This window comes from Toxotes jaculatrix, chromosome 1 (genome assembly GCF_017976425.1).
Source record: "Toxotes jaculatrix isolate fToxJac2 chromosome 1, fToxJac2.pri, whole genome shotgun sequence".
NCBI classification, from domain to species: domain Eukaryota; kingdom Metazoa; phylum Chordata; class Actinopteri; family Toxotidae; genus Toxotes; species Toxotes jaculatrix.
This window is the reverse complement of record NC_054394.1, coordinates 6,205,436-6,220,605: the sequence shown is the minus strand read 5'-3', so window position 1 is coordinate 6,220,605 and position 15,170 is coordinate 6,205,436. Positions and strand designations below refer to the sequence as shown.

General features: G+C 39.7%; 2 protein-coding genes across 3 annotated transcripts in view; both read right to left on the bottom strand.

Moving 5' to 3' along the window:
* The window catches only part of LOC121194103 (multiple C2 and transmembrane domain-containing protein 2-like), a 33,280-nt gene extending 25,233 nt beyond the window's left edge, over positions 1–8,047 (bottom strand). For both annotated transcript variants that reach the window (XM_041056768.1, XM_041056850.1), the window contains exons 1-2: positions 7,921–8,047; positions 1,091–1,656 (exon numbers count right to left, since the gene is read on the bottom strand). In XM_041056768.1, coding sequence (XP_040912702.1) covers positions 1,091–1,606 — 516 coding nt within the window. In that variant the 5' untranslated portion in view covers positions 1,607–1,656; positions 7,921–8,047. The remainder of the gene's footprint in view (positions 1–1,090; positions 1,657–7,920) is intronic.
* A 2,321-nt stretch (positions 8,048–10,368) lies between these two features.
* Positions 10,369–15,170, bottom strand: part of LOC121194218 (myocyte-specific enhancer factor 2A-like) — a 46,060-nt gene continuing 41,258 nt past the window's right edge. Inside the window, exons 8-10 of the mRNA XM_041056982.1 lie at positions 13,270–13,396; positions 12,632–12,734; positions 10,369–11,660 (exon numbers count right to left, since the gene is read on the bottom strand). Of these exons, the coding sequence (XP_040912916.1) occupies positions 11,327–11,660; positions 12,632–12,734; positions 13,270–13,396 (564 nt within the window). The 3' untranslated portion in view covers positions 10,369–11,326. The remainder of the gene's footprint in view (positions 11,661–12,631; positions 12,735–13,269; positions 13,397–15,170) is intronic.

The window sequence follows — 15,170 nt, the reverse complement described above, 5'->3', positions numbered from 1 at the left end:
GGAAATATATGCATGAGTTAAATCATTTTTATAACATTTAAACTGTGTAAGTGAAAGGATAGAGACAAAGATTCATTTCAAAATCCAGCACGTTTTTCTGATGCTATTTTCTTGTGTTCAGTATAATTTGCACAAAATATGTGGAACGATCATCGGCCTATATACAAATATTTACATCAAGATAAAATATCTCTAAATAATTGTTCACATTTTTTGAGTGTCAAACATTTTGAAAAGATGGAAAACTGCCAGTTTTGAAAACATAAATAAATATAAAACAGTATAAATATGTTTACAGACTTTTTTTCCCCATTTGGGAGCCTTGGTCAGTTCCTCAGCTATGAAAATGTTGCTGTACCTGCTAGAACTTGTTGGCTACCACTGAATTTACACTTCACGATAGACAAGATCATAGTCAGTCAGCGATAAATTAATCTACCCATGCAATCATACCAGGAGAAACACTTAAACAAAAGGTTGTTAGATGGGATATTTTAAATTTCTACATGTACCTAACTGATCTCTTCAGACCATGTGAGTTTGACACTCACGTTCAAATTCAGATCCTTGTCACTGTCAAAAGTGTCACGATGTTCGACTCAAACGTGAGTCATTGAATCTCACGCCATTGCAGTAGAAAAACACACGCAGCCACACAGTTTACCCTGTGCTGCTTGAGACTGTTGAGTTTGGAAGGACCTCCAATTTCAACTCTATCCAGCTCCTCCAAGTTAAACTTCATATGTCCTGTGCAAACACACCTAATACCTCAGACCCGCCAATGTACAATAAACCAGCCACTTCATTAGAAGCACCTTATCTCTTTACCTGTGTGTTACAGGAAAACAATATTCACTACTTTACAAGCTTATTCTACTTGGTGTTAGTGTTTCTACAAAAGTATTAATCTAAAAATGAATACAGAAATCCAAAACAAGATATTTTGGAAACTAAAATCTTTCTCTGAGTGCTGCCACCTGAGAAACTGGAATCTTTATTAGGCCATCTGCACACTATTGCTTATGTTTTAAAAACTGGTCTTTTTTTTTTTTTAAATACTGATACAACTTTTCACATGAAGTTTCCGTACCTGTGAGACCTCTACAGAGGGAAGGTCCGGGCTGTAGACAGTCATCATCTCCGGCAGGGCCAGCTCCTCAGGCTCCATGCCCCTGGCAGGTCTGTAGTTTGTCTCCGGAGAGCTCCTCTCCACCTCACATAGACTGCTGAATGACTCTTGGGAGGAAGCCCAGTCTGTGGAGTCTGCAGGCGCACTCAGTCTGTGTTCACTCCTCCCAGATCCTCTACCAACTACTCCCATGTTCAGGCCACTCCCACCTCCTTCCTGGCCTCTAGAAGGTTTGACAAGAGGTGTGGAGGGGCTGCTGTAGCTGGAAGTGTTGTATTGTTGGAGCTGCGTGCTGGAGGAGATGCGGGTGCACTCCTGCCTCATGTCCCTCATGTCAGGTACGGAGGAGCTCATCCGATGGTCCATGGTGTGCTCCAGCTGGACAAGCTGCTTACTTGGACTCGTCTTGCCTCGCCGGAGGTGTGGCAGCATCTTCTGGCGGAGGTGCCGCAGCATCCCCGGCTTTTTGGAATCCATGATGGGAGGGGGGGTTCAGTCTGTGTCTAAGATCTGGACATCACTGACAGCTATAGTAGAAACAAAAACAAGAAAAACAAGAGACAGTCAGTCACTGTCACCTACAGCTGTGACTGACATTAAGCTACACTTCATCAATGTCTGTCTCACATTCTCACAATTCCAGATGTTTGCAGTCAGCCTAAAAATCTTCTTCCATCGAACATAAGTGACTGACTGAATTCTTATGAACAGGCAATAAAGCTCAACTTGGTCTTGATTAGCCTGAAATATTTACAGCCGTTGAAGGATGACTGTATTTATATGGAAATGAAAAATATAACATTCCTAATTAACTTTAACTCTAATATAATTTTGCCTTAAATCCTGCGTGGAATGATAGACATATAAACATGGGAGATAACTGAATCAAAATTACCTTAAGGGTTTGCTTTCCCACACTCACTAATATTAGGTAGTAGCCTTTTCTGTAACATCGGTTATCACAGTGTATTTACAGTATCAACTAATTCAGGAACAGATGCTTAAATCAAAAATGCTTCAAAAATGTGATCAAATATGTCTACAAAATGACGTCTACTGTAATGTCGAAACCACTGCATATTTACTGTAGGGATAACATTATCAGTTCTTTGAATAGGAAGAAAAGAGCAAAGAAGGAAAAAGGGAAGAAAGGGCAATAAAAATTCTGAAGATTGATTAACTCTTATTGCTCAAGATAATCATAAAATAACTAAATCACTCTCAAACAGTTCTCATAAGTTACAGTTAAAATGTGCCGTAGCAGCTGACGAACACTCACAAAGGGGAGAGCGTGTGATGCAATGACACTGCTCAATGTAATTTTTTTCATTACTTCCCTTCATTAGAAATAACTTTCAGACATTTGAACCTGAAAGTTCATCCTTGACCTGTGTGAACAATGTGAATGTGTTAAATAAAATAATATAATCAAAGTTAAAAGGTCCACGTACAAACTTTACTACATCTAATGATCTTCTGAAGAGGGTCTTTAAAGAAGACCATGAGATGCTGATTAAATCGCTGACACGTTGATAAGAAGACCTTTCAGATTAGACTACATTGTACTGCTCCCATACTTGATTTATTGACATTACTCTTGTACAGTACGGTAAAGCTTCTTTCAACACAAAGCAGCCATCAGAGGAAAAACAGGACACTTCCTCTTACTCTTCATTATGTCAGTAGAGACATGAACAACACACAATTGTCTCTGAAAATCACTACATCTATACAACATGTGCATACGCTGTGTGCTGTGCCATTTACAGTAAGATCTAGTTAAAAATCTCACTGCTGCTTCAGTCAGCCACATAAGAACATTTCCCATTAGACTCAGCCCAGAATGTAGTTTTATACAGACAAAAGCACATTTGACACACAGGTTTAATTAGTTTTACATGAAGGTGTTTAAATGTTCCTGTTATTTTGAACATAAAGGAACTGTTCTGTGTCATTGATCTGCTCTGCATTACACTCTACAGGTATTTTGTAAACCTCTTGTGTGCTTGCATAATGTGATCATCAGGAAAAACATGGTGTGACTGAGGTCTAATCTCATGTTTGGAATGTTTTTAATGGCTTGCGCCCAATGTCTTTGTGAGTGTCTGTGTGTCTGTGTGTCTGTCTGTCTGTGTGTGTATGTATTTGGCTGAGTAATCTATCACTCATTCATAGCTGACTCACTGCCGTCACTCTCATTAGATAAAACAAGATCTGTACTTCAAACGAAATGAACAAACAGCTGGCAGACAAAGCAGTCCATGCATTATCTGATTCCTCATTAATACATCAAGCTGTCATCTTGCTGAATGATCTCTGTCACAGAAACAGTAGTAGTACCTGCTCAGAACTGCTGCTGCTTGTGAAAAAAAAAACGATTTTGTAAAGCAGCAGCCCTATAAGCTTCTTAACAGCTTCATACTTTGTATTATCATTAACTGGGACTGATGACCTGCCGTGTTATCAGCTGGTAAGGGGAAGTTGAGGAAGAGGCGGGGGCGTAACATATTTAGGAACAAGATAGGAATCAGTGTTTACAAACCCAGCAAAGATAATGACAGATGTAAAGGAGTGAAACTGAAAACAGTGTCTGAAAATGAGAGCCTAAGCATTTTCAAATCTGATGCCTCATCTCTAACACTAACATAATTTGTAAGTAGCAACAAATGACATCACATTTTATCTAAAACACATTTTAGTATCTGGAGCAGTCAAAGGTGAGAAGAAGTAGTTTGCCCAGGAATTAGTTGGTTTACAACCATTTAAATCTATATCTAGTTTGGAGAAACGCTGTAAACTAAAGACTCAGATATCTGTAGCCTAGATTCAGAATTCTCTAGCCTGACCCAAATATAAGGATTTAATGGTGGATCACTGAAACAGTGAGAGACCGAGACAGACAGCAGGCAGAGGACGAGGATGATGGCCTTGTAGCAGACTGACAGCAGATCAGTCTATTATTTAAATGACAGCTAACTGATGTTAACAGTTCATCTAAAGTATACCATTTTGTCTTCATCTAGTCTACAACATGTACACTGTGTTGTCACGGTTACAAACGTTTGTATGAAAATGAGACAAAAAAAAAAAAAATCAGTGAAGTCTGTTTTGCTTTCAGCTCATGGTTCTCAGTGTCCCTGACTCTGATCCAAGGCTGGTGGTGTTGTAGCAGAGTGCATTCTGTGTACTGCTGGAGCTGGAAACAGTCCAAATCTACACATCTCAGCTTTAAAGCTGTGCTAAATGATGTTTTTATATTAACCATGGATCAAATAGCTATGTGTAAACTGAAAGTGGTCACTTGCAGTGCCAAAACCACAAAGAATTAACACCCAACTTTTCAACTCCACCCAGCTAATGGGTGTTTGATTGTCTTTTAGCTCTTCGCTTTGGTTTTGCTGCCTGTAACTTTAATGTTTTGATTCAGTCTAAACAGCATCATTTTCAGCAGCAGCAGGCAGCTGCCAGAGAAAAAGCTCTTAACAACCACTGTTATCTTCCTGTCCAGCACCAAACAGCAGAAAGACATAGTTATCAACTAGCCTGTGAACATGATGGTGCATTTGGCAGCTGAAAAGCCAGATATTTCCTTCCGGAGCTGGTAGAGGCCAAATTAAAAACTAAAAAGAGAGTTATTTTTTGACCTACACTCATCAGGTGAACAGAAACACAAATCTGAAAGCAAATGAATGCTAATGTTGCTCTGTGTCTGCTGAGTGTGTAAACAAATGCTGCTAAAAAGATGTTCCCTTTTGTTGGCTCCAAAACACGATTATCATCCACATTCTTTGTATTGCCTAAGCATTGTGTAACTGAAAGGCTCTATACAAATAAACTTGCCTTGCCTTTCCGTCTTTTGTCTAACTTTTCATTTGGCCTCTAATACCAGATTTTGAAATGTCAGACAATTTTCTAAAAAACCCCAAACCTGCACAGAGACAGAAACTGGTGTCATGAGGTCAGGAGAAGGTGAACAGACTTGTTGTTAGAGCTTTTTCATTTTAAAACCCCGACTCCAGACTCCATTATTCCAGACCTGCTAAATACACCTATGATAGTTCCACTGTAGTTTTAGCTCTGATGTGGTTATCTGGAGAAAGAGCCCCAGAGGGAGCACCAGTCTGAAAACAGGAAACTGGAACGCCTTTACTTCCATTACTGGTGTACTGGTCACAGTTGACAAACCAGTTAATCTGCATGACTTGCCTTACAGAGCTGACAGCCTGCGTCCCTTTCTCATTATTGCACTTTATTGTTGGGGTGTTTCACTAGAGTAAGACTCACATTGGAGCATCGTACTATCAACTTGCATTCCAGCATCAACAACAATATAAACAACCAACAGAAATGAGTTCAAAGATCAAAGGAACTAACAAATTTGTCTATGACCCCAGAGAGACCACAGAAAAAGTGTCCAGACATGAATCACCATGGAGAAAATGATGTTACGTATTCAGGGCATTTAGCAGTTGTTTCAGCAAAACAAATTTGTGCGTTCTTGCTGCACAATCAGTTGTACTCAGCACCTGAGTGACAGAGTTATTCTCAGACACACTGTGGCTGATGTGGGGATCAAAGCTGCTGTGAACAGGTGGACCTTAGCTGGGCTCTTTACACCGCACTCTGGAGTCTTTAAACAAAGACTCTCTACATCAATAATTAACTCTGAATAGCCCCAATAACCCTAACAGCCCAGTTATGGAAGATTAACAAGAGCCATGAGGATTGACAGAGAGCATCATGGGAACAAAAATAAAATGACCACACTAGATGGAGAGTCTTCAAGCAGGGCCCTGGACCCATGATTTGCCTATCAAAAAAAAAAGTTACGTGCAAACTGTTGTATGTATAATCTGTGGTTCCAAAAGCATTTAAGTAACAGTGCCTTGCTCATAAGCAGGGTGTGGTAATCATGCAACTGAGATAAACAGCCCAGTTCAAGGAGATGCTGAGGCCGTCCATCCTTCCTGCAGACAACCTTGCCCAGAAACCCATCTGACCAACCTTGCTTGCATCACATATCAGTAATTTATCTAAATTAAAGTGACAGTGAGTGAGATGGCAAGAAAAACAAGATATATGTCCTACATCATGATGAACACGCAACCAACAGTGCAGAGGTAAACTGTCACAGTGTTAAACAAACCTGACTGACAACCTAAAGGGGATGAAAGAAAATGTAAAGGAAACACAGAATGAACAAAATGACTGACTTTAAGCGGTTTGAATGGAAACAGTAAATAGCATTTGATGATCAAAAAGAGTGACATAAAGTAAAACCAGCAAGAGAAGAGCCTTTGCAATATAAGTGAAGCCAATTTGTGTTAGTATGAAGGAAGTTGACTGATCTGAGGCGCATCACTCCATCAGTCTGAAGTGTAGAGTTAACAGGCTTTTAGCCATGTTTCGTTACTAGTAAGTGGCTAAACACAACCTGACTTGTATAAAATTCTGTATAAACTAAGCCTCACGTCATTGTCAGGTCATCAGGTGCAGGAGCAGCAGGACACGTGTACCGATGACTATAAGGAAACCATGCATCTATATATATACTGTATTTCTACTCTCAGTCCCAAATGAGGTCACCACCATTTGAAAAATATCAGACACTGACTTTGAAAACACAGGATAGCTTTTGAAATTTTTACGGGCTTAATGTGTTGTTAAACATAAAAGCACATTTGCAGATTGAACCCTCCAAGTTATGGAGAATGATGAATGAGCAAAGACTTATTCTGCATACCAAAGGCCCAAAATGAAGTGATCTCTGCATATTCTGAATATACTTTTTACTTTACTTTTATTTTAAAATTCCTACAGTACACATCATGTTCCCTTATTGATAGATGTGTTTTGGAATGAAAGATGAAAGTTCACTAAAATCCTGTTGGGGGGGGGGGGGGGGGGGGGGGGGGGGCAGTTGCTGTAATAAAGACCTATCATGTGTTGTCTTATATTCTGTGAGCTGAGTTGAGCAAGATTGTGGGCTGCCTAGTCAGAACAAGACAAGAAGCTATTTCCTGACTATTTCAGGTGGTGGTTGGTACACTTTGAAATGGGGCAAGACTGCAGCTGTCTGGAGAAAGGACAAGCACAAGATACAATAACTCATGCATGATAATTCGGCAGTTCTGGTGGATTTAGAACTTCTGGTTATCAGGTTCACGGGTACAGTCTTTGGTAAAGTGTCAACATAATATGACTCTAAATATCTATGGGTCTAGTAACCATTGGAATTTCTAAGGGGAAATACCCGTGTGAGGCTGAGGGCTCTTTTATTCGCCATGTAGATGTAGAGACCGACAAACTGCAACCGTTTAAAAAAAATACAGTAAAACACCAAACTTCAGGAACTTCTCTCTACGTCCTGCAGCGTCTTGTTAGAAGACCAGTGTGTGGCGTTAATACCTCGATAGCATCTTTATTTAAATAAGCTTTGTTTGCATACGCCGAATTGACGACTCAGTCCAAAAAAAAAAAAAAAAAAAAAAAAAAAAGTCGTTGCATAAGATATGCAATTCTGAGGACTGAGAGAGAAAAAGGTATGAAACTGCTTGATGTCTGAACGGACTCAGCCTCCCTCCGCTCAAAGGGAGGAAACTTAACTGGAAGATTCCCACGAGTTCAAACTGAAGCCGCTGAGACGTCTCACCTGCCCGCCAGGGGAAATGTTTCCGGGCAGGAAGGAGACACACCTGACCAACCCCAGATCAAAGACCCCAACAGGTAACTAAACTCGGCGTCTTTCTGTTTCTCGCCCGGAAAAAAAAGAATAATGAGTGAACTTTTACCTGTTTCCGCTGCTGCAAACTTCCGACGACTGTTTCTCATTCAGCTTATGGTTGCTAAACATTGCTGCCACAAAAACAAAAGCGGCACCTCAGAACATCGCCCATCATGTGTGGCTGACTGACTTCCTCCTCTTCGTTTAATATCCAATATCAAGCTGAACACAACAAGGCCTCTGCTAGATTGACGCTTTCAAAATAAAAGCCTTTCCGGCGAGAGCGTTAAGCTAAAAAGACCTTAGAAAAGGTTTACAAGGCATCGAAATACCTAAATACAATGTCTAGGCTATATACTGTATGTTTAAAGATGAAAGAACAACCTGAACACCTTAATCTTTCCAGAAGGCGTAATATTATAGAAATGTGTATATTTAATTCAAGTTTATCCTGTTCAATTCTATTACATATATTATTTCTACTTTATTTTTTAAATAAATATTTTTTTCCGGTAAGCTATCATTCCAGCTAACTTGACTGGAATGGGAGAATAACATCATTGGCTTGTAGCTTTAGCAAAAGAAAACTTATGTTGACCACAAAGGAAAGTGGCTGCAGACTTTTGGACCCCACAGTGTGTCCATGTAAACCTGAATCATAAGTTTATTAGTACTACTGGTATTTTCACCATAAATCTAAAGCTTCTTTTTGTTTGCCAGACCTATTTCTAGAACAGTCCTTTGTGGCTCACATAAAACTAATCCTTTTCTCAAACAGATGTTTGCTCTCATCATTCCCATTGACCTTGGTACATTTAATCCATCCACCCTCCAGTCCTCCACCTCAGTGTCCTGAGTGAGTGAGGTCTTGGACAATGTGGTTTTATCTCCTGAACAAAGATGATTCTGTTGCTCCTCTTATTCCCACAAGCACATACACTTTACTTTTTATACATTTACTGTGATCAGTTAATGTTTTATTTATTGTACCGAAATTATACTGACACTTCATATATGTTTATCACATTAAGGACATCTTGTGTCTTTCAAGAACTGTTAATTTAACTAAATAAGGCTAATATAGTTAATCAACAAAATAATCCGAGTATTAAAGATTTCACAATTAAGATTTCTGTTTTAATCTCTGATCAAAATTCCAAATTTATAGCTGAAGTGAGGTGGTATCAAACAACATTTTTGTTTTATCAGTTGCTCTGCTTGGAGAAAAGTAATTCATGTGACCTTTTTTCCTCCTATCCTCACAAGTTACGTCTACACAGTCACCTTTTCACACAATAGATCAGCATCTTCCTGACAGTTGACGTCAGTGCTTGTCCGACCAAGCAGGGGTGTTACTCATGACACCTCTCACATCAGACATCTCTCGCTTTCTGAATCCTCAGCTTCCTGCACCTCAGTCATATCTCACCTCCTGAGTGGTTATAGTAATTCCAAAAACCAGTTCTCTGCCACCTAGCACACACGGTATAAGCCAGGTCTAACTTACCCAGTATACTGTCAGTGAATCACAGTGGTTCCTGTCTGTTTGCAGCAGGCTGTTGTAGTACAATGATTATGACATTCCAGTCCAGTACACACTGATGATGCCCATCAACATTGGCCTTTCCTGACTTCAAACAACAACTGTCACCAGTTTTATTTTTTTATAGTTTTCTTTCGTTTCTTGTTTCATTCCTATCACTGTGACTTCTTCTACAGTTGTGATTTGCACCACATTTTCAATTTATGATCACATGTGCAATTGGCACATCCAGATGTGGTGTCATTAAAATGCAGCAGTGCTTTTGGTGTGTTCTGATAATGCTGCCTTATGTACTATAATTGTTTATGAATCCAAAATGTGTTTCCTACTTCTCTAAAAAAAAGGAATCTTACAACGTTTTGTCTCAGCTCTTTTTATGTCTCTCTGTTCACACTAAAGACTGGTGTATTTCCCATCCATGCTATTGCTCAGTGTAACCACTGTGGTTAGTCTTGCAGTTTTTGCACTCCTCACCACATGTGCTACCTTGTACTTACCCACATGTTCCATTTTTTCTGTTTTAATCATTAACTACACACAACTGTTTAGTAAATTCTCATCTCTAAAATTTACAGTTGGTATTGCATGATGGATAAGAAATTAAACATCTTAAGTGACATCTTGAGTGTACAGTACTATAACCCAGCCAATCTGTCCCTCAGAATGATTTAAAATTCATTCAACTGATTGTCCCATTGTCATGTTAATGGACATCAGTCTATAAGACAAAAGCATCAGCATTGTGTGTGTTTAGATATTTCAGTTAATCACCTTTATAAAGTTAATTCCTTCATTGTGCCTAAATACAAAGAACTTTAAGTGCACTCATGTACACACGACATGAGGTCACCTGTTCCTATTTTCAGGGTGTTATTCTGTTTTATTGAAACAGAATTCATCTCGTCCTATTTTTGTCTGTTCATTGCACATCTCTATTGTAAAAAACAATTTCTGAGGAGCTAGATTTTTTTAAATTCATTATAAATTGTTTTTTAGAGTGCATTAACTTTTACCGCTATGTTTTGGAGACATGGTTTCAAGAGAGTGCAGCATGGCATACTTCACAAAACAGATTTATCCAACACATCCGATACTTGATGAGATAGGAAAGGACAATGCCTTGAAAATATGGCAATCATCCACAAAAATATACTTTTGTAAAATGTGGTGGAGGTGTCATATTTCACCCGGGCAGATACGACAGACAGATTAACAATATACAGCTACACCAAAAAGTGAGATATATTACAGACACTATATACAAAACGATAAAGACAAATTCCGGTAGTACATACGGAGCAAGTGTCCATGGCTTTTAGTTTTAAATCTGAATGAAATATAGTTTTTTAGTCTGTGCACAATATAAAAACACTCACAAACAACATAAAAACAGCATACTGCTTTGGCTGATATATAAATAAGTGTTTTTGAAAAGAGAAGTTACAGGGATGATGATGTGGAGGGAGTATTGCTTTCATGCTGGACTCAACGTTTCGAACCCTGAGAAGATCAGAAATGAATTGGGTGACACCCAGTGGGAGACATCCATAACCACTTCCCCGCCAAAATCACCTTTTTCATTCTTCTGTGTACAGTACTGCATCCCACTGGATAAGAAAATGACAGATTGTACTGCAATTGGACCCATATTTTCAGTCTGTGACACTTAAAATGATACATATTTCAAAAGGACGGCATCTTAATGTTTGTGTACCACTGAAGATTTCTGAACATTGATGAGATGTTTCTGACAGATCAACAATTTCCAAGCCAACATTGCTTATTCCTTCTTAAAAATATTACCAAAAAAACAAACAAAGATAACTTAATGAAAAATAACAGAAAACATCAATAAAATCTACATTTCATTTGCATAACAGTGTCCTTCCTGTGTTTGCCCTGGTGTTGTGTCGTCATGTGACTGCAGGCTCTATGTCACCCAGCTGTCCATTCGCATTCGTTTGACCGTCGGACTCTCCCTGCCCTCTGACCGACTCACAGGGAGCGAGTGGAAGTCCAGCCGCTGCTGCTCCTCTCGGTCACTGCCTCCCTCGTGGGAGCTGCAGGAGGAGCTGACGCTGTCTGCAGGAGACCTCCCCATCTCTGCTCGGGTGGATGATGAATTGGAGGGGTGAGGATGAGGAGGAGCGTGAGCCTGGACCATGTACGCAGACTGGCTGAGGTGGTCACGGGGTGGGGAGATGGGCTCGGCTTTGATGTTGATGTTGTGGTTGGTGTTGATGGAGAGATTGGAGCTCCCCGGCCTACAGACAGAGGGAAAACAGGAAGGGTGAAGGCACCACCTACTGGAGAAACTAACAGTTCTGTAGACTGAAAAGAAAACCTCTCTCTGCTTGGCTGAATAGTAAAACTTACCTTGTGGTGGAAAGTAAAAGTAAGTACATTTGCTAAAATTTGAGATACTTTTACTTTACATGAGTATTCCCATTTTATGCATATATGATATATACATTGATGACCTTATGAAATATGATTAATTTTAACAGATTCAACCACACAACAGTGCATAAATAATAATGTAATTTACAACACTGAAAATCTTTTACATTTAGTGCATTTACTTTTCATACTTTAAGAACATGTTGTTGGTAATACATACTTTTATTGTGAGTAACATTTTTAATTCAGGCCTTTAAAGTGGGAAATGAAAAGTTGAACTCATAAGCCTGTGGTGGCTAAATAAGATGGGTAATGCTGTATAACAGACAATGCTTAGTTTTACAACTCTTCTCTATTTGTTCTACCGTTTCACTATGTTTCAGCATTTTCCATCATCCCATGACTGTCACTTGTGGCCACTGCTCAGCAGAAGTTAGACATAATCTTACTTTAACTTATAATGGCATGTTTTTTATAGCATGTTATTGCTACTTTAATTTAAGTAAAGCTTCTGAGCACTCCCTCCACCACTGAACATGTCAGTCTGATGTTTCCACCAGTGGTCAATCACATTAATCCTGCAATATGTTCAGTTTATTACTCACTGATATCATTAGCCTTTGTATTCATTACATCAGTTCTCAAAAAACTGAGTCCTGACAGATTCGGATAAACTCCCTCAGACTTTTGTCTTCCTGGTTTGCATGTCAGTTGACGTTGTTTAACTTAGTGTAAATAAACTATGTCAACTAACCAAATAATGTAAACAAACAGTGAAACAGTAAAACCTGTTACCTGTCATTTAAAGAGAAAGTCAACTGTCTCGGATGCTTACCCCAGTGAGCCCAGCTGGTGTTGCTGCCATGCTGCCATGGAGCCCAGAGACGGGCCTGCAGGAGAGCCGAAGCCTGACAGCTCCGCACTGCTCAGGGAATAATCTGACAAAGAGGAAGGGATGACACACACAAACAGCCTTAGATTCATACAGTCAGTATGATGCACCTTCAATGTCAGTCTAAAATGCAGAGGTGGAACTTTGCTCATATTCCTACAATGAGCTGCTGCACCACCTGAAACCATTTCACTTTCACAAACTTTTGCTGTTAAGTTTTAGTGTGCCACGATGGCCCACACAGAGCCTCTTCTTCCCCAGGAAGAGAAACGTTCTGATGATACATGAAAGATGATGTCCAAAGAAGCTGCCTTTCCTTATGTAACGTAACGTCTGAACCATCACAGAGTAATATAGTGGATAATATACTGTGGTATTCTGCTTCTTCTGTTATATCATTTGGAAATTAACAGTGATAAAATGAGTGATAAATGATAATGTGCACACATGCATTTAAAAAGCAGGAAATAAGTAAAGAAAATCAGACAAACATTTCAATTTCTTTTTTAACTACACTTTGTCCCCTTTGGGTCTACAGGGGCTGTGCTACTGACAGCAATACAGTACAAATGCTCAGGTACCGTTGTTGTAGGCAGAGCTGATGCCGGAGTAGACCAGGCTTTGGTGAGGCAGACTGGGTGTGGTGATGGAGACCACTGGGGTGGACAGAGGCTGGTTGGACTGACTGCTGCTCAGCCTCTGATTGCTCTGGAGGAAGAAAACACAAACAGTCTAATCTCTAAGATTATTCATTTAACTTCAGTGACTGTAAAAAAATCTTTTCTTTGTGTGCTTTTCTTAGACTGTCCACAGATGTACTGTACAGAGCATTGCCTTGAGCTGAAACTGGGTTGTGATGTCCTATTTCAACCACATGATGTCAGTATAAATTCATTTTCCCATGGAGTCTGCCTGGAGGGAGATACATCTGTTCTAAATCAAACCTCAGATACTCAGCCTCCAGAGAGTGAGCGGGAACTTACTAAGGTTTAACATCTTGCTCAGAAAGAGCACAAAGCTGGTGAAAGATGATGGACTACACCAACCTGTCAGTGACTCTAGTCAATTTCCAAAACCCTGTAAATCCTTCTATAGGACCTGATCGTCATCACTTAGCATTTTCTAAACACAGAGGGTCTGGTTTGTAAACCAGTTCTTGAAATTTAAAGAATTTGGTTATTGTGCTATTTTGCAGGATTAGGTGTTATGCATTTAAACAGGGAGCAGTCTCATTAAGGAGTCATAATGAGGGCTACTGCTACAACCTCAGTGCTAATTTACTTGATTGAATGTTTTAACAATTTATCAACAAACCACTAAATAGCAGCTGGCAAGTCATTCTTAATCAGTTGCTGTCTCAAATTGAGCTGGAAACCATGTTGGTCTGGCACTCCTTATGTCTGGCTGGTAAAGCTACTTGTAATCAGAACTGGTGGCTGTTTAACTGGACACATTTCTAACAGTAATTTTAAGTTTTGCGTCGCTCCTCTCTGGGCTGTTGGCGTTCCAGCCTGATAATGTCAGAAATGACATCACCCCAAATGAGGTCACTCACTGCTGAACATGCACACATGCGCGCACACACACAAGCGGTGGGTTAACTAACCTGTACGTGCCTAAATCTAACATCTTATCAAAGCTAAGCCAGTTCGACTCCCTGGAGCACTGCACTGTGTTTCCTTCCCCTGTCCCTGAGTTATCTGTGTGGTAAGCCTGTCACCATATACTAGAGAATTCAAGTTGGTTCAACATGGTAAGGCTGGCTGACCCGCTTAGTTCTTTATGAATAAGGCTTTATAGAAACTCTACGAATGCATTTAAACATTTGCAATCCAAAAGAGTTTTTCTTGCCTGTTTTTGCAAAACACACACAAATGAAACACACTTGCATGTGCACACTAGCACAGAGGAGGAAGTGAAAGGCTGTTTCAAAATGATTAAACTGAGGAGCAGCTGTGTGACCACAACTCAACATGGTTTAATGCAGTGAATGAAAAGCAGAAATAAATACATGTCACGATCCCTGCAGATACCATCCTCCTCTGCTGGCTTAAACATGGCTGAGACAGTGGCAGGTTATTGTTTCTGCTTTAATGCACGTTTCAACTGCAGACCAGTGTCAACCTGTAAGAGCTGACATTTAACACACTCTCACACAACTGAAAAAGACCATGCTAATTGCTAACTGCTTATTTGTCACCCAGTGATCGCCACTAATGATCCCAGAGAGAACAGGATGATGAGAAATAATGACGACTGGCAAAAATGTAATTAAATCGGCACTAATTTCTGTGCGACTGTGTTGACAACCACATGTGAAATGACAGGCTGTTAGTTTATAATTTCCCCACCTGAAAGTGTCTCTTATTGATGATAATGACCCTTAATGAGTCTTAATAAAAGGCTTTTAGCAGTAGCCCATAATAAGCTTTCAGTTTGTGTTCCATGTATGTAAATTCTCACAAAAGTCGCAAAGAATTAT